Source organism: Dendrobates tinctorius, unplaced genomic scaffold, assembly GCF_039654945.1.
Source record: "Dendrobates tinctorius isolate UK_male_01 unplaced genomic scaffold, ASM3965494v1 ptg000332l, whole genome shotgun sequence".
Lineage (NCBI taxonomy): Eukaryota > Metazoa > Chordata > Amphibia > Anura > Dendrobatidae > Dendrobates > Dendrobates tinctorius.
In genome coordinates, this window is record NW_027361998.1 from 7,662,099 (window position 1) to 7,684,167 (window position 22,069).

The following is a 22,069-nucleotide window of genomic DNA, read 5'->3' on the forward strand; positions in this document are numbered from 1 at the left end:
GACGCGTTTCACCAAAAAGACGCAACAACTACTGGAATATCTGCAGAAATAAAATGCTGCAGCTCTTTAAAGCGTAAATATGGAAAAACAAAAAGAAAAAGGAAAAAATGCCAGATCAGCACCAGCCGTAACTGTCAGCTCCTGCAATGGCGAAAATTATTAATATTAATAACGCTATTATTATTACTACAAGCATTATCCTTATTCTTTTATTGCTATTACCATAATTATTTGTATTAATTATCAATTCTCTTATTATTAATATTGCTTTAGTAGCAGTATGGTTATAATTATTATCAATCAGTATTGTTATTATAACTATTGTTACGTTGTTATTATTATTATTACCAATCATTGTCATAACCTCTCCTGACCTGCAGGTGGCAGCAGTGCCTCTTTCATTTCATTCACTGTCGTTGATGGCTGCAGTCCTGTGGTTCCTGTCTCCACCACTAGATGGCAGTGCTTGCGCAAGCGCCGATATTGGTACTTTCATGCACTGACGGCGGTTCGTTGGTTTTACGTCACTTCCGGTGTTTAAGCCGGGCAGGAAGCGCCTGGTGGAAGAGAGATCCGCGGTGAGTGTCGGGGTACTCGGGTTGGTGTCATGGTAACAGGACCCCCCAAGACTGCAGTCACTAGCAGCAGCCGGTCCAGTGTGCGGGGCGGTTGGGAACTGCTATCGAACTAAAAAGCCTAGAACAGCCAATCAAAGCTCTTCTTTCATCTCCTCAGTGCAGGATGACATATGGAAGCTGTGCTCTGATTCGTCTCTTTCGCTGTAGGCGGGTTTTTCTACAGATACACGGGGTCTCCTAGGTAAAGAATGAAAGGGCTGCTCCATTTTTTTGGAGTCAGTTCTGGTTCCCGTCCTGCCCCATATTCAATATCTCCACCTCATGTTAGCGATGGGACCGTCTCCCCCACATTGACACAGTGTAACGAGGAGAGCAGCTGTGTGTAGTGATGGTGGGGAGGGGATGTCGGCGGACGTGTTCAGCTTATAATTATTGGTGTTAAAACTGAGGGATAACACGGGGCCGGGGCTGATGGCGGCGAGGGGCCGGGGCTGATGGCAGCGAGGGGCCGGGGCTGATGGCAGCGAGGGGCCGGGGCTGATGGCAGCGAGGGGCTGATGGCAGCGAGGGGCCGGGGCTGATGGCAGCGAGGGGCCGGGGCTGATGGCAGCGAGGGGCCGGGGCTGATGGCGGCGAGGGGCTGGTGGCGGCGGCGAGGGGCCGGGGCTGATGGCGGCGGCGAGGGGCTGGTGGCGGCGGCGTGGGGCCGGGGCTGGTGGCGAGGGGCCGGGCTGCTGATCGCCGAGAAATTCCTGGACCATCCATGAAAAATAGTGACTCTGGCAGCGACCCCTGCGGTGCGACTGAACGTGGTCGCACTGCACCTCCGAGGAGACCACGACCACAACAAGCAGATCACAAGATCTACAAACAGACGCCGTGTTTGTTGTTACTTGTTTGTCGCGGGTGCAGACCCTCGGGGACACAATGCCACCCCTTCACAGTGACAATTAACGGACTTTAGCTAAACCGCAGGTGTCGCTGCCAGAGTCGGCGTGTAGCCGCAGCCTCGTGTCTGCACTCGGTCTCACTCAGAATCTTAATATTTTCTCATGTGTCCGTCAGAAATAATATCGGCTGTCCGGAGTTTTATATATTTTGAGAATCTGTCCAGAAGGAAACGTTGTAAAGTGAGCCGTGGTCGTCCGAGCAGACCCCCCATTGGGATTGCTGGGATTGATAGCATCAGAGGGAGGTTCGTAGAGCCGTCACTAAATGCGACCCCCTCCCCCCCCCCCAGGGCTGTGCATTAATGATTAGTGCCTGATGGCGGACGATGCAGTCTGTCACCCCGGGGTCTAACCACGGTCCGTCTGTATCCGGCTGGGTCTGGAGATTCATGAAGCTGCCGGCTACTGTGCACTACTCTAGTACCGGAGCGTCCCGCAGGATCCACAACCACGCAGGACATTCCTACAGAAGACAGTGGGAGAAAATCACCGATGATTTCTTCTTTTTTTTTTTTTTTTAAATCCATAAAACAGGTCTAAATAAGTCGTAGAAATCGACTTGCTGAGACCCCGAACAATCACTAAAGAAACCTCCCCTGAAATGCTGTAAAAAGGAAACTCACTTTCTGGAACAGGGGGAAGGTGGTTTGTTGCTGTTCTGCGGGGGATGAGTCGGCATTCTGTAGGGATGTTGGTGCGGTTCTGCGGGTGATAGGTCGGCATTCTGCAGGGGGGGTCTTTGCTGTTTTGCAGGGATGGGTCGGCATTCTGTAGGGGGGTCAGCATTCTGCGGGGGGGGGGGTCTTTGCTGTTCTGCAGGGATGTCGGCGCTGTTCTGCGGGGGATGGGTCGGCATTCTGTAGGGGGGTCGGCGCTGTTCTGCGGGTGATGGGTCGGCATTCTGTAGGGATGTTGGCGCGGTTCTGCGGGGGATAGGTCGGCATTCTGCAGGGGGGGGTCTTTGCTGTTCTGCAGGGGATGGGTCGGCATTCTGTAGGGATGTTGGCGCGGTTCTGCGGGGGATAGGTCGGCATTCTGCTGGGGGGGTCTTTGCTGTTCTGCGGGGGATGGGTCGGCATTCTGTAGGGGGGTCGGCATTCTGCGGGGGGGGGTCTTTGCTGTTCTGCAGGGATGTCGGCGCTGTTCTGCGGGGGATGGGTCGCATTCTGTCGGGGGATGGGTCGGCATTCTGTAGGGATGTTGGCGCGGTTCTGCGGGGGATAGGTCGGCATTCTGCTGAGGGGGGTCTTTGCTGTTCTGCAGGGATGTTGGTGCGGTTCTGCGGGGGATGGGTCGGCATTCTGTACGTATGTTGGTGCGGTTCTGCGGGGGATGGGTCGGCATTCTGTATGGGGGCCGGCGCTGTTCTGCGGGGGATGGGTCGGCATTCTGTATGGGGGCCGGCGCTGTTCTGCGGGGGATGGGTCGGCATTCTGTATGGGGGCCGGCGCTGTTCTGCGGGGGATGGGTCGGCATTCTGTAGGGGGGGGTCGGCGCTGTTCTGCGGGGGATGGGTCGACATTCTGTAGGGGGGTCGGCGCTGTTCTGCGGGGGATGGGTCGGCATTCTGTAGGGATGTTGACGCGGTTCTGCGGGGGATGGGTCGGCATTCTGTAGGGATGTTGGCGCGGTTCTGCGGGGGGATAGGTCTGCATTCTGCAGGGGGGGTCTTTGCAGTTCTGCAGGGATGTTGGTGCGGTTCTGCGGGGGATGGGTCGGCATTCTGTACGTATGTTGGTGCGGTTCTGCGGGGGATGGGTCGGCATTCTGTAGGGGGGTCGGCACTGTTCTGCGGGGGATGGGTCGGCATTCTGTAGGGATGTTGGCGCGGTTCTGCGGGGGATAGGTCGGCATTCTGCGGGGGGGTCTTTGCTGTTCTGCAGGGATGTCGGCACTGTTCTGCGGGGGATGGGTCGGCATTCTGTAGGGATGTTGACGCGGTTCTGCGGGGGATGGGTCGGCATTCTGTATGGGGGCCGGAGCTGTTTTTGGGGGATGGGTCGGCATTCTGTATTGGGGCCGGCGCTGTTCTGCGGGGGATGGGTCGGCATTCTGTAGGGGGGTCGGCGCTGTTCTGCGGGGGATGGGTCGACATTCTGTAGGGGGGTCGGCGCTGTTCTGCGGGGGATGGGTCGGCATTCTGTAGGGATGTTGGCGCGGTTCTGCGAGGGATGGGTCGGCATTCTGTAGGGATGTTGGCGCGGTTCTGCGGGGGATAGGTCAGCATTCTGCAGGGGGGGGTCTTTGCTGTTCTGCAGGGATGTCGGCGCTGTTCTGCGGGGGATGGGTCGGCTTTCGGTAGGCGGGTCGGCGCTGTTCTGCGGGGGATGGGTCGACATTCTGTTGGGATGTTGGCGCGGTTCTGCGGGGGATAGGTCGGCTTTCTGCTGGGGGGGTCTTTGCTGTTCTGCAGGGATGTCGCTGCGGTTCTGCGGGGGATAGGCCGGCATTCTGCAGGGCGGATGGGTTGGCATTCTGCAGGGGGGTCGGCGCTTTTCTGCGGGGGATAGGTCGGCATTCTGTAGGGGGGGTCTTTGCGGCTCTGCGGGGGATGGGACAGCATTCTGTAGGGATGTTGGTGCGGTTCTGCGGGGGATAGGTCGGCATTCTGCAGGGGGGGGTCTTTGCGGTTCTGCGGGGGATGGGTCGGCATTCTGCTGGGGGGGTCTTTGCTGTTCTGCAGGGATGTCGCTGCGGTTCTGCGGGGGATGGGTCGGCATTCTGTAGGGGATGTTGGCGCGGTTCTGCGGGGGATAGGTCGGCATTCTGTAGGGGGGTCGGCGCGGTTCTGCGGGGGATAGGTCGGCATTCTGTAGTGGGGTCGGCGCGGTTCTGCGGGGGATAGGTCAGCATTCTGTAGGGGGGTCGGCGCTGTTCTGCGGGGGATAGGTCGGCATTCTGTAGGGGGGGGGTCTTTGCGGTTCTGCGGGGGATGGGTCAGCATTCTGTAGGGATGTTGGAGCGGTTCTGCGGGGGATGGGTTGGCATTCTGTAGGGATGTTGGTGCGGTTCTGTGGGGGATGGGTCGGCATTCTGTAGGGATGTTGGCGCGGTTCTGCGGGGGATGGGTCGGCATTCTCTATGGATGTTGGCGCAGTTCTGCGGGGGATAGGTCGGCATTCTGCTGGGGAGGTCTTTGCGGTTCTGCGGGGGATGGGTCGGCATTCTATAGGGGGGTCGGCGCTGTTCTGCGGGGGATGGGTCGGCATTCTATAGGGGGGTCGGCGCTGTTCTGCGGGGGATGGGTCGGCATTCTGTAGGGATGTTGGCGCGGTTCTGCGGGGGATAGGTCGGCATTCTGCTGGGGGGGTCTTTGCTGTTCTGTAGGGGGGTCGGCGCGGTTCTGCGGGGGATGGGTCGGCATTCTGTAGGGATGTTGGCGCGGTTCAGCGGGGGATAGGTCGGCATTCTGTAGGGGGGTCGGCGCGGTTCTGTGCGGGATAGGTCGGCATTCTGTAGGGGGGTCGGCACTGTTCTGCGGGGGATAGGTCGGCATTCTGTAGGGGGGTCGGCGTGGTTCTGCGGGGGATAGGTCGGCAATCTGTAGGGGGGTCGGCGCGGTTCTGCGGGGGATGGGTCGACATTCTGTAGGGATGTTGGTGTGGTTCTGCGGGGGATGGGTCGGCATTCTGTAGGGATGTTGGCGCGGTTCTGCGGGGGATGGGTCGGCATTCTGCAAGGGGGGGGTCTTTGCTGTTCTGCAGGGATGTCGGCGCTGTTCTGCGGGGGATGGGTCGGCATTCTGTAGGCGGGTCGGCGCTGTTCTGCGGGGATGGGTCGACGTTCTGTAGGGATGTTGGCGTGGTTCTGCGGGGGATAGGTCGGCATTCTGCTGGGGGGGTTCTTTGCTGTTCTGCAGGGATGTCGCGGTTCTGCGGGGGATGGGTCGGCATTCTGTAGGGGGGTCGGCGCGGTTCTGCGGGGGATGGGTCGGCATTCTGTAGGGGGGTCGGCGCGGTTCTGCGGGGGATAGGTCGGCATTCTGTAGGGGGTCGGCGCAGTTCTGCGGGGGATAGGTCGGCATTCTGTAGGGGGGTCGGCGCGGTTCTGCGGGGGATAGGTCGGTATTCTGTAGGGGGGATGGGTTGGCATTCTGCAGGGGGCTCGGCGCGGTTCTGCGGGTTATAGGTCGGCATTCTGTAGGGGGGTCGGCGCGGTTCTGCGGGGGATAGGTCGGCATTCTGTAGGGGGGTCGGCGTGGTTCCGCGGGGGATAGGTCGGCATTCTGTAGGGGGGGTCTTTGCGGTTCTGCGGGGGATGTGTCGGCATTCTGTAGGGATGTTGGTGCGGTTCTGCGGGGGATGGGTCAGCATTCTTTAGGGATGTTGGTGCGGTTCTGCGGGGGATATGTCGGCATTCTGCAGGGGGGGTCTTTGCGGTTCTGCGGGGGATAGGTCGGCATTCTGCAGGGGGGGGTCTTTGCGGTTCTGCGGGGGATGGGTCGGCATTCTGTAGGGATGTTGGTGCGGTTCTGCGGGGGATGGGTCGGCATTCTGTAGGGATGTTGGCGCGGTTCTGCGGGGGATGGGTCGGCATTCTGCTAGGGAGGGTCTTTGCTGTTCTGCAGGGATGTCGCTGCGGTTCTGCGGGGGATGGGTCGACATTCTGTAGGGATTTTGGCGCAGTTTAGCGGGGGATAGGTCGGCATTCTGTAGGGGGGTCGGCGCGGTTCTGCGGGGGATAGGTCGGCATTCTGTAGGGGGGTCGGCGCTGTTCTGCGGGGGATAGGTCGGCATTCTGTAGGGGATGTCGCTGCGGTTCTGCGGGGGATGGGTCGGCATTCTGTAGGGATGTAGGCGCGGTTCAGCGGGGGATAGGTCGGCATTCTGTAGGGGGGTCGGCGCGGTTCTGCGGGGAATAGGTCGGCATTCTGTAGGGGGGTCGGCGCGGTTCTGCGGGGGATAGGTCGGCATTCTGTAGGGGATGTCGCTGCGGTTCTGCGGGGGATGGGTCGGCATTCTGTAGGGATGTAGGCGCGGTTCAGCGGGGGATAGGTCGGCATTCTGTAGGGGGGTCGGCTCGGTTCTGCGGGGAATAGGTCGGCATTCTGTAGGGGGGTCGGCGCGGTTCTGCGGGGGATAGTTCGGCATTTATTGAAAACAAGTGCTCTTATAGTGATTGCGACACTCCCCCTTGCTACAACTGAGTGTTAACACACTCCACCGTCTCGCCACCACCCCACATAGAGCGACCGCTCTGACCCTGGCTAACCTAAAGGCATAAGTGACCATTACCTAATTCAGGACAGCCCTTCGTTCAGAACTACTACGGGCATACTCGCTGTCCCTATTTTTGATCATAAGGACCACATCCTTCATGAACCACTACATTGTTCAAGGTGACTAATGTGATCAAGGTCTTGAATGACCGAAACGTCATTCTGTCGCAATCACTATAACAGCACCTGCTTTCAATAAATTTCACTAATAAGCAAATACTCCTTAAGTGTATGTGTGCAGTGATTCTAATAGACATTGTTGATCCTGGGGAAGGCAAAAACCCATAGAGTAGAAGCCAATTTTCTCCATAGGGAAAAACATTCCTTCCCCTAAGCTGGGTCAACCATCTACCTATAATATTCTGTTATTCGTAACCTTCTATACTGTTACTCACAAGAAAAGCCTCCATTCCTTTCTTACATTCATTCAGTGAGTTGGCCATCACCACTTCCTCAGGAAGAGAATTCCAGAGCCTCACTGCTCTTACCGTGAAGAACCCTCTTCTATGCTGGTGCAGAAATTGTCTTTCCTCCAAAAGAAGAGATTGCCCCCTTGTTCTTGTCACAGTCCTTGGTACAAACAGCTCATTGGAGAGATCTCTGTATTGCCCTCTGATATACTTGTACATATATATTAAGTCTCCCCTAAGTCTTCTCTTTTCTAGAGTAAATAGACCTAATTTTGATAACCTTTCTGGGTATTGTAGTGAACCAACTCCATTTATCATTTTAGTAGCCCGCCTTTGAACCCTTTCAAGCTCAGTAATGTCTTTCTTGAGCACCGGCGTCCAAAATTGCCCACAATACTCCAAGTGTGGTCTGACGAGTGATTTGTACAGAGGGAGAATTATGTTTTCATCTCGTGTCCCCAGACCTCTTCTAATGCATCCCATGACCCTATTTGCTTTGGTGGCAGCTGCCTGACACTGGGCACTCCAATTTAGCTTCTTATTGACTAAGATGCCTAAGTCTTTTTCCACGTCTGATTTCCCCAGCAGTTTCCCATTTAGTAAGTAATTGTAGCCTCTGTTTCTCCTTCCCATGTGCATAACCTTACACTTATCTGTGTTAAACCTCATTTGCCATTTTTCAGCCCAATTCTCCAATGTACTCAAATCTGTCTGTAGTTGCAAACTATCCTCCTTTGTGTTAACGACCTTACATAGATTTGTATCATCTGCAAATACTGATATTTTACTGTGTAAGCCATCCACTGATCATTAATAAATATATTAAATAGTAGAGGGCCCAATACAGACCCCTGTGGTACCCCACTAGTAACCCTGGCCCAATCTGAGGATGCCCCATTAATAACCACTCTTTGTTTTCTCTCACTAAGCCAGCTACCTACCCATCTACACACATTTTCCCCTAGCCCAAGCTTTCTCATCTCACTTACTAATCTTTTATGTGGGACAGAGTCAAATGCTTTAGAGAAGTCGAGATAAATGACATCCAATGATTCTCCTTGGTCCATTTGAGAGCTTACATCCTCATAGAAGCTGATCAGGTTAGTCTGACAGGAGCGATCCTTCATAAATCCATGTTGATATGGAGTTAAACATTTATTAACAGTGAGATATTCCATAATGGTATCCCTTAGAAACCCTTCAAAAATTTTACCCACAACAGATGTTAAGCTTACCGGCCTATAGTTTCCAGGTTCCCTTTTACACCCCTTTTTGAATATTGGTACCACATTTTCTTGCCGCCAATCAAAAGGAACAGACCCTGTTTCTATAGAGTCTTTAAAAATACGGAATAGAGGCCTGTCTATCACATTACTTAACTCCCTTAATACCCGAGGGTGAATGCCATCAGGGCCTGGTGATTTGTCCATTTTAATCTTACTAAGGCGGTTCTGCACTTCTTCCTGGGTTAGGCAGGTAATACTTAATGGGGAGTTTACATTATCACTCTGCATTTCCCCTGGCAAATCCTTTTCCTGTGTGAACACTGTTGAGAAAAAAGTATGATGGGCTCCTGAGACTTTCAGCAGCGCCTCTGACACCTAACGCCCCCAAAAAGTTCTCTCTTCTGTAATGCAAACAGGTGTATAAGGGGTTAAGAAATAAAAGATTGCGTCTGATTGGCTGGACATTTTTGATCTGCACCTGTTAAGCGTGACCCTCTGTTAGACGCTCCTCGGTATTAACCCTTGTGATTTCTTCGGCAGATCTCCTTATTCTCCCCTGGATCACGTGAGAGGAGCGCGGTCACCATCCTCAGGGGGGCGCTATGGTGTTCTACTTCACTAGTAATGGTAAGTGTCTCGTCAGTGGGGTCCACACCTCGTGTGTAATGCAAAGTACAGACCCCAATAACACCAAGTCCATCGCTGCTCATACATTCAAATATATACAATGTGTCTGGTACGGAAATCTGACAGCAGCGGGGTGAGAAGAAAAAGGACCCTAAACCCTGCTAGGAGCGCCCCCCCCCACCCGATCAGATGGACTCTGTGACGCCTCCTGCAGACGTCGCTCACAGGTACACGATGATGGGACAATCTCGATAATTTCCACACCCCGATCAGCGTATCTGGGAGCGGAGCTATTGTTTCCTGTGATCAGCCATGTCTGCTTCTCAGCGGGATGCCGACCATCATTTCTTTGCTTCTCTTGCAGTCATCTCTCCGCCGTATACGATATACATGGGAAAGGACAAGTATGAGAGTAAGTGATGGGAACAGGAGAGGTACGAATAATGGGGGCGGCCTCCATCTTCTCAGATGTTCCTTATGTTTCTATATCATTCTCTTTCAGATGAGGATCTTATAAAATATGGCTGGCCGGAAGATATCTGGTACGAGATAGCTGCATATAGCCTCCATAAAGGGCCGCACCGCACTCTGTATGATGTGTAACCTCCATAGAGCGGCCACCCCGCACTCTGTATAATGTATAACCTCCATAGAGCGGCCGCCCCGTGCTCTGTATGATGTATAACCTCCATAGAGTGGCCGCCCCGTGCTCTGTATGATGTATAACCTCCATAGAGTGGCCGCCCCGTGCTCTGTATGATGTGTAACCTCCATAGAGCGGCCGCCCCGTGCTCTGTATGATGTATAACCTCCATAGAGCGGCCGCCCCGTGCTCTGTATGATGTATAACCTCCATAGAGCCGCCGCCCCGTGCTCTGTATGATGTATAACCTCCATAGAGCCTCCGCCCCGTGCTCTGTATGATGTATAACCTCCATAGAGCCTCCGCCCCGTGCTCTGTATGATGTATAACCTCCATAGAGCCTCCGCCCCGTGCTCTGTATGATGTATAACCTCCATAGAGCCTCCGCCCCGTGCTCTGTATGATGTATAACCTCCATAGAGCCTCCGCCCCGTGCTCTGTATGATGTATAACCTCCATAGAGCCTCCGCCCCGTGCTCTGTATGATGTATAACCTCCATAGAGCCTCCGCCCCGTGCTCTGTATGATGTATAACCTCCATAGAGCCTCCGCCCCGCTCTCTGTATGATGTATAACCTCCATAGAGCTGCCGCCCCGCTCTCTGTATGATGTATAACCTCCATAGAGCTGCCGCCCCGCTCTCTGTATGATGTATAACCTCCATAGAGCTGCCGCCCCGCTCTCTGTATGATGTATAACCTCCATAGAGCTGCCGCCCCGCTCTCTGTATGATGTGTAACCTCCATAGAGCAGCCGCCCCGCACTCTGTATGATGTATAACCTCCATAGAGCTGCCGCCCCGCTCTCTGTATGATGTATAACCTCCATAGAGCGGCCGCCCCTTGCTCTGTATGATGTGTAACCTCCATAGAGCCTCCGACCCGCGCTCTGTATGATGTGTAACCTCCATAGAGCGGCCGCCCCGTGCTCTGTATGATGTGTAACCTCCATAGAGCGGCCGCCCCGCTCTCTGTATGATGTGTAACCTCCATAGAGCGGCCGCCCCGCTCTCTGTATGATGTATAACCTCCATAGAGCTGCCGCCCCGCTCTCTGTATGATGTATAACCTCCATAGAGCAGCCGCCCCGCACTCTGTATGATGTATAACCTCCATAGAGCTGCCGCCCCGCTCTCTGTATGATGTATAACCTCCATAGAGCCTCCGCCCCGTGCTCTGTATGATGTGTAACCTCCATAGAGCCTCCGACCTGCGCTCTGTATGATGTGTAACCTCCATAGAGCGGCCGCCCCGTGCTCTGTATGATGTGTAACCTCCATAGAGCCTCCACCCGGTGCTCTGTATGATGTATAACCTCCATAGAGCGGCCGCCCCGTGCTCTGTATGATGTGTAACCTCCATAGAGCGGCCGCCCCGTGCTCTGTATGATGTGTAACCTCCATAGAGCCTCCGCCCGGCGCTCTGTATGATGTGTAACCTCCATAGAGCGGCCGCCCCGCGCTCTGTGTCATGTATACCCTTCATAGAGCCTCCGCCCCGCGTGCTCTATAATGTGTAACCTCCTTAGAGCCTCCACCCCATGCTTTGTATGATGTATAACCTCCATAGAGCCTCCGCCCCGCGCTCTGAATGATGTATACCCTCCATAGAGCCTCCGCCCCGCACTCTGTATGATGTATACCCTCCAAAGATCCTCCGTCCTGCACTCTGTATGATGTATAACCTACATAGAGCCTCCGCCCCATGCTCTGTATGATGTATAACCTCCATAGAGCCTCCGCCCCGCCCTCTGTATGATGTGTAACCTCCATAGAGCCTCCGACTCACGCTCTGCATGATGTATAACCTCCATAGAGCGGCCGCCCCGCGCTCTGCATGATGTGTAACCTCCATAGAGCCTCCGCCCCGTGCTCTGTTTGATGTATAACCTACATAGAGCCTCCGCCCCATGCTCTGTATGATGTATAACCTCCATAGAGCCTCCGCCCCGCACTCTGTATGATGTGTAACCTCCATAGAGAATCCGACTCACGCTCTGCATGATGTATAACCTCCATAGAGCGGCCGCCCCGTGCTCTGTATGATGTGTAACCTCCATAGAGCCTCCGCCCCGCGCTCTGTATGATGTGTAACTTCCATAGAGCCTCCGCCCCGCGCTCTGTATAATGTGTAACCTCCGTAGAGCCTCCGCCCCGTGCTCTGTATGATGTGTAACCTCCATAGAGCCTCCGCCCCGCGCTCTATAATGTGTAACCTCCGTAGAGCCTCCGCCCCGTGCTCTGTATGATGTGTAACCTCCATAGAGCCTCCGCCCCGCGCTCTATAATGTGTAACCTCCATAGAGCCTCCGCCCCTTGCTCTGTATGATATGTAACCTCCATAGAGCCTCCGCCCCGTGCTCTGTATGATATGTAACCTCCATAGAGCCTCCGCCCCGCGCTCTGTATGATGTATAACCTCCATAGAGCGGCCGCCCCGTGCTCTGTATGATGTGTAACCTCCATAGAGCCTCCGCCCCGCGCTCTCTATAATGTGTATCCTCCATAGAGCGGCCGCCCCGTGCTCTGTATGATGTATAACCTCCATAGAGCCTCCACCCCGTGCTCTGTATGATGTATAACCTCCATAGAGCCTCCGCCCCGCACTCTGTATGATGTATACCCTCCATAGAGCCTCCGCCCTGCACTCTGTATGATGTATACCCTCCATAGAGCCTCCGTCCTGCACTCTGTATGATGTATACCCTCCATAGAGCCTCCGCCCCGCGCTCTGTATGATGTATAACCTCCATAGAGCCTCCGCCCCGCACTCTTTATGATGTATAACCTCCATAGAGCCTCCGCCCCGCACTCTTTATGATGTATAACCTCCATAGAGCCTCCGCCCCACGCTCTGTATGATGTATAACCTCCATAGAGCCTCCGCCCCGCGCTCTGTATGATGTGTAACCTCCATAGAGCCTCTGCCCCGCGCTCTGTATGATGTATAACCTCCATAGAGCCTCCGCCCCGCGCTCTGTATGATGTATAACCTCCATAGAGCCTCCGCCCCGCGCTCTGTATGATGTATAACCTCCATAGAGCCTCCGCCCCGCGCTCTGTATGATGTGTAACCTCCATAGAGCCTCCGCCCCGCGCTCTGTATGATGTATAACCTCCATAGAGCCTCCGCCCCGCGCTCTGTATGATGTATAACCTCCATAGAGCCTCCGCCCCGCGCTCTGTATGATGTATAACCTCCATAGAGCCTCCGCCCCGCGCTCTGTATGATGTGTAACCTCCATAGAGCCTCCGCCCCGCACTCTTTATGATGTATACCCTCCATAGAGCCTCCGCCCCGCGCTCTGTATGATGTATAACCTCCATAGAGCCTCCGCCCCGCGCTCTGTATGATGTATAACCTCCATAGAGCCTCCGCCCCGCACTCTGTATGATGTATAACCTCCATAGAGCCTCCGCCCCGTGCTCTGTATGATGTATACCCTCCATAGAGCCTCCGCCCCGTGCTCTGTATGATGTGTAACCTCCATAGAGCCTCCGCCCCGCGCTCTGTATGATGTATAACCTCCATAGAGCCTCCGCCCCGCACTCTGTATGATGTATACCCTCCATAGAGCCTCCGCCCCGTGCTCTGTATGATGTGTAACCTCCATAGAGCCTCCGCCCCGCGCTCTGTATGATGTATAACCTCCATAGAGCCTCCGCCCCGTGCTCTGTATGATGTATATCCTCTTGTCCTTTCACCCCAGGTTCCATGTGGATAAACTCTCCTCCGCTCACGTTTACCTCCGGTTACACAAGGTCAGTTTTTCCGCCGCACGTTTTGGGGCCATCTGTAGATTTCTCTCGCCTCTTCTTTGCTATTGATGTGACTCTACGGTTGCAGGGACAGACAATAGACGACATCCCGAAAGACGTCCTGACGGACTGCGCACATCTGGTGAAGGGCAACAGCATCCAAGGTGCGTGTGATGTTGGGGGGATCCACCCTCAGATACAGCCGGACCCCTGGTGTGACCTCTGACCCGACACCTCAGGGAGGCATGGTCAAGGCTACAGGGAGGAGCGGGGTATGGAGAGGTCCTGCACAGTCTCCTGCCCCCTGGTGGCCACATCTGGAGAATGTAAGATTTGGTGCAGGAGCTAATAATTCTTTTTTTTGTTCTTTTTTTTTTTTTTTTACACATCAGGTTGCAAAATGAACAACATCAATGTGGTGTACACGCCGTGGAGCAACCTGCGTAAGACCGGAGACATGGACGTCGGTCAGATCGGATTTCATCGGCAGAAAGATGTAAATTATCAGGAATGAATGTGCAAGTACAGCTTGGGGCAGGCACAGAGGGGAACGGACACCGGGCTCCCTATGGGCACAGGTGGTGGATGGGGGGACGCCGGGCTCCCTGTGGGCACGGGCGTTGGGCCGGGTGAATGTCGGGCTCCCTGTGGTCACAGACGGTTGGTGGGTGGGGCGGAAGCCGAGCTCCCTGTGGACATGGGCGGTCGGTGGGGCGGATGCCAAGCCCCCTGTGGACGCGGCTCCTTGTGCGGGTGGTGGGTGGGTGGGGCGGACGCCGGCCTCTCTGTGTGTGCTGTAGGTGGGGCGGACGCCAGGCTCTCTGTGTGTGCTGTGGGTGGGGCGGACGCCTGGCTTTCTGTGTGTGCTGTGGGTGGGGCGGACGCCGGGCTCTCTGTGTGTGCTGTGGGTGGGGCGGACGCCAGGCTCTCTGTGTGTGCTGTGGGTGGGGCGGACGCCTGGCTTTCTGTGTGTGCTGTGGGTGGGGCGGACGCCGGGCTCTCTGTGTGTGCTGTGGGTGGGGCGGACGCCAGGCTCTCTGTGTGTGTGGGTGGTGGGTGGGTGGGGTGGACGCCTGGCTTTCTGTGGCTATGCGGCATCAATAATAAAAGATAGAGTGTTAAAAATTAAAGAAATCGGGGTATATTTACCTTCCGATGTCCCGCGCAGTCTCAGCGACGCTCCCGTTCCCAGCGATGCCTTGCGAGACCTGTGATGACGTTGGTCTCGCTTTGCTATAGTGATCTCACGAGACTACATCATCACAGGTCTCGCAAGGCATTACTGGGAACGCTAGGCCGGGAAGGCTGCGCGGGACGTCGGAAGGTAAATATACCCCGATTTTTTATTATTTTTTTTACAGGGGGATGGTACCCAGGGCCTGGAGGACAGTCTCCTCTCCTCCACACCGTGGGTACCAACCGCACATGAGACGCTTAACTTCCCGCATGGTGGGCATAGCCACATGCGGGAAGTAAGCGATTCTCATGCATTCCTATGGGTGCGGAATCGCGGCAATTCTTTGCAATTCCGCACAAAAGAATGAGCATGCTGCGATTTTTTTCCGCGATGCGATTCTGCCGTGGAAAAAAGTGCAGCATTAGCACAGCATGTGCGGAATGCCATAGGAATGCATGGGGGCGTCATGTACACGATTTTTAAACGTGTTCGCGCCGAAAATCGCGGCAACAACACTTAAAAATCGCATCGTGGGCACACAGCCTTAAACAGCTGACGTTGCAGCTTTGTGGTGGGCTCATCGCCGGAGCCCACTTCAAAGTGGGGGGGATACTGGCCGCTGACGTACTATCCTGTCAGCGGTCAGTAAGGGGTTAAAGGGAATCTGTCACCCTTTTTTTCGGTTTGCAGCTGCCGGCATAGACATCGGGGGCTTATCTACAGCATTCTGTAATGTATTCTGTAATGCTGTAGATAAGCCTCCGATGTAACCTGAAAGAGAAGAAAATCACGTTATATTATACTCACCGGGGTGGGCGGTCCGGTGGGCGTTGCGGTCCGGTCCGACGCCTCCCTTCTTCATGCGATCACGTCCTCTTCTCCCGTCCTGTAATGGTTGCGGCGCAAGCGCACTGCTCTGCCCTGTTGAGGGCAGAGTAGAATTCTGCAGTGCGCAGGCGCCGGACCTCTCCTGACGCCTGCGCACTGCAGGACTCTGCTCTGCCCTCAACAGGGCAGAGCTGTGCGCCGGAGCCATTATAGGACGGGAGAAGAGGACGTCATCGCATGAAGAAGGGAGGCGTCGGACCGGACCGCAACGCCCACCGGACCGGACCGCCCACCCCGGTGAGTATAATATAACGTGTTTTTCTTCTCTTTCAGGTTACATCGGAGGCTTATCTACAGCATTACAGAATGCTATAGATAAGCCCCTGATGTCTATGCCGGCAGCCGCAAGCCGAAAAAAAGGGTGACAGATTCCCTTTAAAGGGGGAAGAAAAATCCTTTTTTCTAGCCCCTTGTCAGATATTTGGATCGTTGGGGTCTGAGTCGCCGAAGAGGGGGCCGTAGTGCTGATCTAATCAAGGTGAAAGTCTGCGAGTCTGAACACCGCCCTGCTCCCTCTCAGAGGAACAGCAGATCGCGTCTGCCATTGTTGGAGTTCTCAGGAACCGGCCCCCCTGATCCAGACTGTTAGCACGTGACTCTGACATGTCAGATGTCTCATCTGAGGGTCCATTACGTCTATTCCAGGTAAAGAGCATCAATGTCGAGAAGAAAGTCAATGAGATCCTAAACCGGTTGGAAAAAACGAAAGACGAGCGGTTCCCGGACCTGGCAGCAGAGAAGGAATCCCGAGATCGAGAGGAGAGGAACGAGAAGAAAGCTCAGATCCAGGAGATGAAGAAGAAAGAGAAAGACGAAGTAAAGAAGAAGAAGGAGATGGAAGAGCTCAGGTCAGTGTCATGTCCAGCGTACGACTGATGATCTGCTGGCGGAGAGCTTATAGTGAGAGTCTCCATCCTCCATAATACCACTGACAGGTGATGAGAATAACACAGGTTGTCTCGGGACATTGTGAGAGGCCAAATTGTGGCAGGAGTTTTCCTGTATACGGCAGGTCCTGTGGGGGTGTTCCCGGTATACGGCGGGTCTTGTGGGGTGTTACCGCTGTATGGCAGCACTTGTGGACAGTTCCCGGTGTACGGCAGCTCTTGTGGGTTGTTCTCGGTATACGGTGTGTCTTGTGGGGTGTTCCCGATGTACGGCGGGTCTTGGGTGCAGTTCACGGTATACATTGGGTCTTGTGGGGTGTCCTCGGTATGCGGCAGGTCATGTGGGGTGTTCACGATGTACAGCGGGTCATGTGGGGTGTTCCCTGTGTACGGTGGGTCTTATGGGGTGTTCCCGGTGTACAGCGGGTCTTGTGGGGTGTTTCCGATGTACGGCGGGTCTTGTGGGGTGTAACCCGTGTAGGGCGGGTCTTGTGGGGTGTAACCCGTGTAGGGCGGGTCTTGTGGGGTGTAACCCGTGTAGGGCGGGTCTTGTGGGATGTCCCCGGTGTACGGTGGGTCTTGTGGGGTGTCCCCGGTGTCTGGCGGGTCTTGTGGGGTGTCCCCGGTGTCTGGCGGGTCTTGTGGGGTGTCCCCGGTGTACGGCGGGTCTTGTGGGTATCCCCGGTGGTGTTCGAGTCTTGTGGGGTGTTCGCGGTGTACGGCAGGTCTTGTGGGGTGTGTTCACAGTGTACCGTGGGTCTTGTGGGGTGTCCCCGGTGTCCGGCGGGTCTTGTGGGGTGTTCGGCGGGTCTTGTGGGGTGTCCCCGGTGTACCGCGGGTCTTGTGGGGTGTCCCCGGTGTCCGGCGGGTCTTGTGGGGTGTCCCCGATGTACCGCGGGTCTTGTGGGGTGTCCGGCGGGTCTTGTGGGCTGTCCCCGGTGTACCGCGGGTCTTGTGGGGTGTCCCCGGTGTCCGGCGGGTCTTGTGGGGTGTCCCCGATGTTCGGCGGGTCTTGTGGGGTGTTAGGCGCGTCTTGTGGGGTGTCCCCGGTGTACGGCGGGTCTTGTGGAAGGGCTCAATATATGCAGCTATGATAGCACGATATTTGAACACGCAGAACATCACAGCTCGCGCAGCAGTTGCAGACAGTGTTAGAGCTCATGGTGGTAAAGCTTCCTAGAAGGAGCATGAGATCAGGATTGGAGCGTCTGCTCAGGTGATGACTGTACGGATCCCCAGATCTCCATCCGTCAGTCATCTTTGGGAAGCCGCAGCGAGCGACGCTCTGGACATACAGGATCTGATGGAGCCAGACGGCACCAGACATCTCTGAGATGAGTGGCCTCCATGGGGCCCCCGGTGTACCGGCCCTTATGTGTGCCCCGCATATTAATCCTGTATATTCTCTCCAGGAATTACACCTCGTTGATGAAGTCAGAAAATATGTCTTCTAATCAGGTAAGAGAAGTGACGACTTCTGCACCTTTCTACCCCACATTGTCTCATTACTACCATTTATCAGTGTCACTGTATGGAGCCACCCCTCATTTGTTGCTGCTCACACAGCTGCAGTGCTCGTCGCAGTGTGTCAGTGTGGGATTTAGTCGCACACGCACAGTTGAGTCGGTGCGCTAACATTCTCTTATAGCCTTGGGATGTGAGGATGTGGGTACCTTCACCTTCAAGGATATTTTTAAATTTTTTTTTTTTTAAACTTAAAATTCCTACATTTACGTATAAAGATAAATATTACAATTACCGTACTTTTCATTAACCCCTTCGCCACATTGCAATTTTTCTGTCTTCCTTTTTCGCTCCCCTTCTTCAATACGGCCGTGTGAGGGGTTTTTTTTATTGCGGGACAAGTTGTACTTTTGAACGGCACCATTGGTTTTACCATATAATGTTCTGTAAAACGGGGGGAAAAAAATTCCCCATGCGGTGAAAGTGGGGGGAAAAAAAAATGTCAATTACACTTGGTGAGTGGTTTATTTACCACATTCACTAAATTGTAAGGCTGCCCTGCCATTATGATTCTCCAGGTCATTACGAGCTCACAGACACCAAACACGTCCAGGTTTGTTCTGTTTTTATTCATGTGGTGAAAAAGAAATCCAAAGTTTTTGTAAAACAATAAAGTTGCCATATTCCGATACCCGTAGCGTCTCCATTTTAATTCGTTTTTTATTGTTTTACTTTTTTCTACTTCTTTTTTCCGTCTTCCGTCTTTTTCCATCTTTGATAGTCTCCTTAGAAGACTTGAAGCTGCGCTCATCCGATCACAGCAGGGCTGTAGCTGTAATCATCATAGGGAGATGTGCAATGAAAAGCACAGGGGGTCTTCTCCAGACCCCCCTCAGCTGTCATGACAACCCGTCGGCGCATCACAATCACTTGACGGGTGCTGATGGGCGGAGGTAATGACGCGCTTTCGGCGCACGCGTGTTGACTGTCGCCATCGCTGATTGACAGTGGCATTTAATAAGTTTAACAGCCACAGATGGATGGTGATTCCACTTGCGGCTGTTATCGACACGTGAAAGCTGATCAAATCTGCTGTCATGTGCCGGAAAAGATGCAAGCTCAGCGCCGGCGCCCATTTCAAAGGGAGGGAAACAATTGTGGACGTACCTATACATCCAAGGTCATAAATGGGTTTGAAATGTTTCAGCACTTGCCTTCTAATAATAATAATAATAATAATAATAAATTTTATTTTTATATCGCCGACATATTCCGCAGCACTTTACATTTCAGAGGGGATTTGTACAGACAATAGACATTACAGCATAACAATAATCACATACAGTAGATTATAACAAATACCAAGAGGAGTGAGGGCCCTGCTCGCAAGCTTACAATCTATGAGGAAAGAGGGAGACACGAAAGGTGGGTGGTAACAGTTACCCTGATTGTATGGACCAGCCATAATGTTAAGTGTGTAACAGTACAGACACAGAGGGCTAATGGAGGCATAAAGCATGTGGGAACATGATGCGGGGAACCTGGTTATGGTAAAACTTTTGGCTCTGCCACACAGGGATAGATTAGGTTAATGTGTTGGGGTGGTAGGCCAGTCTGAATAAATGCGTTTTCAGGACACGCTTAAAATTGTGGGGATTGGGGACTAATCGTATTGACCTGGGAAGTGCATTCCAAAGAATTGGCGCGGCACGTGTAAAGTCTTGGAGACGGGAGTGGGAGGTTCTGACTATTGAGGATGCTAATCTCAGGTCATCAGCAGAACGGAGGGCGCGGGTAGGGTGGTATACTGAAACAAGGGAGGAGATGTAGGGTGGTGCTGAGCCATGGAGGGCTTTGTGAGTGAGGGTAATAAGTTTATACTGAATTCTGGAGTGGATGGGTAGCCAGTGTAATGACTGGCACAAGGTAGAGGCATCGGTGTAACGATTGGTGAGGAATATGATCCTGGCTGCAGCATTCAAGACAGATTGGAGAGGGGAGAGTTTGGTAAGAGGGAGACCGATTAGAAGAGAGTTACAATAGTCGAGACGAGAATGAATAAGAGAAACAGTAAGAGTTTTTGCAGAGTCAAAGGTAAGAAAAGGTCGAATTCTAGAAATGTTTTTGAGGTGCAGATGACAAGAGCGAGCCAGTGATCGAATGTGGGGGGCAAAGGAAAGCTCGGAATCAAGTATGACCCCAAGACAGCGGGCATGTTGCTGGGGAGTAATAGTGGAACCACACACGGAAATGGCAATGTCGGGTATAGGTACATTAGTAGAGGGAGGAAACACCAGGAGTTCAGTCTTTGACAGCTTCAGTTTCAGATATAGTGAGGACATGATATTAGACACAGCGTTTAGACAATCGCCGGTGTTTTCTAGAAAGGCTGGACAGCCTCTATGCTGCACTGTGTGTATATACTGGCTGCAGAATGAGTCAACGGGGAATTTGTCAGTGATCTCGCTCTGACAGGGGAGCTTGTCTTTTATATATCTCCCTGGTGTTGATTCATAGCTGCAGACTAGGTGAAAGTTAAGCTGAGCTTTGATGTGGTCATAAGCCCACTGAGAAAGTTATCAAACCGCCCCTGAAAATATAAAATGTAAAGTTTTAATATTCCTGTTTGCTGTTCCCTTCCAAATATTCACTGACCTTTTCTTTTCCCTTTCTAATGCCCCCAGCACAATCCTTCCCTAGCGTTCTATTCTGGGGTCACAACTATTACCTTATGCCCCGCCCCCGAGGAGCATATTCTCTTTACGAGAACTCCACTACAATCAATGTACACTGATTTAGGGGTGTACATTTGTCATGGGAGACGGGATCATAATACTATAAAATTGTAATGTTTTTTTTTTTTCTTCCAGGATGGCAACGACTCCGACGACTTCATGTGACGCGGGCAGCGCCCGTTGTTAAAGAGATACGGACTCATCTACATTGGTCTGGGAGACCCTCTACTCAATGCCAAAATAAAGAATCTGTGCATTCAGAACCTGCTTCGCTGCTCCGGCCCGCGCTCAGCCACCATGAATCCCTCCGGGATGAGACGGATCGTCTTCATGTATCATGGAGAATATGGGGGTGGATGAGGGTTTGTACTAAACATGAGTCCGCTGGGCCGGCAGCCTCCTGTGGGGCGCCCTATGGAAGAAGCCTCCAGAGACTCTACATCCCCCTGCGCCTTCTCGACCGCCCGTTGGCAGCTGCTGGAAGAAAGGTTTTAGCATTTTTAATGCTCTTGAACATCTCGAAAAGCAGAGTCATGGTTATTTTGAATGCTACCGACTGGGGTTCAGCGATGGACGTCACCGGCACCATTGATCAGCCTCATCTCGCTGCCTGACTCCAGGTGCATGGAACAATCAAGCTGGCAAAATAAATTAATGGCTGTGGGACGTGTCCGTGCTCTTGTTTTAAGCCGCGGCATCTCATGTGAGCTTGTGTACAGAGTTATGGAGGTGGGGGAACCTTAAAAGGGGCACTCCGGGAAGAGTGAGTTTATTTCTGTCCACATTCTGTCAGACACTCTAAAGTTCTGTTCCTGAGGGCCCCTGCTCCGTTCTGGGGCCAAAATCACATGGGGGGCCTGCGTGGGGTTTTAGCATTCTTATGAAGGCAAAGCCCTCTGACGATATAATCAGTACTGTGCAACAGATTTAGGAGGTGTGAAAAAAAGTAAGAAGCTTCCCAAATAGAAGTGTTTATAAAATGCAAAGTGAATGAACAAAAGAGAAATGTAAATCCCTTCCATTTCTGGTGACCGCCCGTCTCCTCCATCATCAGTATCTGGTGACCGCTCATCTCCCCCCTGTCAGTATCTGATGACCGCTCGTCTCCTCCATCAGTATCTGATGACCTCTCGTCTCCTCCATCATCAGTATCTGGTGACCGCCTATCACCTCCGTCATCAGTATCTGGTAACTGCTCGTCTCCCTCACCGTCAGTATCTGGTGACCGCTCGTCTCCTCCATCATCAGAATCTGATGACCTCTCGTCTCCTCCATCATCAGTATCTGGTGACTTCTCGTCTCCTCCATCATCAGTATCTGGTGACTTCTCGTCTCCTCCATCATCAGTATCTGGTGACCGCTCGTCTCCTCCATCATCAGTATCTGGTGACCGCTCGTCTCCTCCATCATCAGTATCTGATGACCTCTCGTCTCCTCCATCATCAGTATCTGGTGACCTCTCGTCTCCTCCATCATCAGTATCTGGTGACTGCTCATCTCCCTCACCGT

At 53.5% G+C, this 22,069-nt stretch overlaps 1 protein-coding gene across 2 annotated transcripts; it reads left to right on the plus strand.

Moving 5' to 3' along the window:
• Positions 1-424: 424 nt before the first annotated feature.
• On the plus strand, positions 425-21,226 carry CCDC25 (coiled-coil domain containing 25). Of its 2 annotated transcripts, none has more exons than XM_073561966.1 (10): positions 425-578; positions 8,923-9,009; positions 9,374-9,421; positions 9,512-9,551; positions 13,361-13,412; positions 13,498-13,573; positions 13,802-13,905; positions 16,120-16,322; positions 17,774-17,819; positions 20,696-21,226. In XM_073561966.1, the coding sequence occupies exons 2-10, from the start codon at positions 8,985-8,987 to the stop codon at positions 20,723-20,725; spliced, it is 624 nt and encodes a 207-aa protein (XP_073418067.1). In that variant the 5' UTR covers positions 425-578; positions 8,923-8,984; the 3' UTR covers positions 20,726-21,226. The 2 variants fall into 2 exon arrangements, with proteins under 2 accessions (XP_073418067.1, XP_073418068.1); XM_073561967.1 differs by lacking the exon at positions 425-578 and adding an exon at positions 648-819.
• Positions 21,227-22,069: the final 843 nt, after the last annotated feature.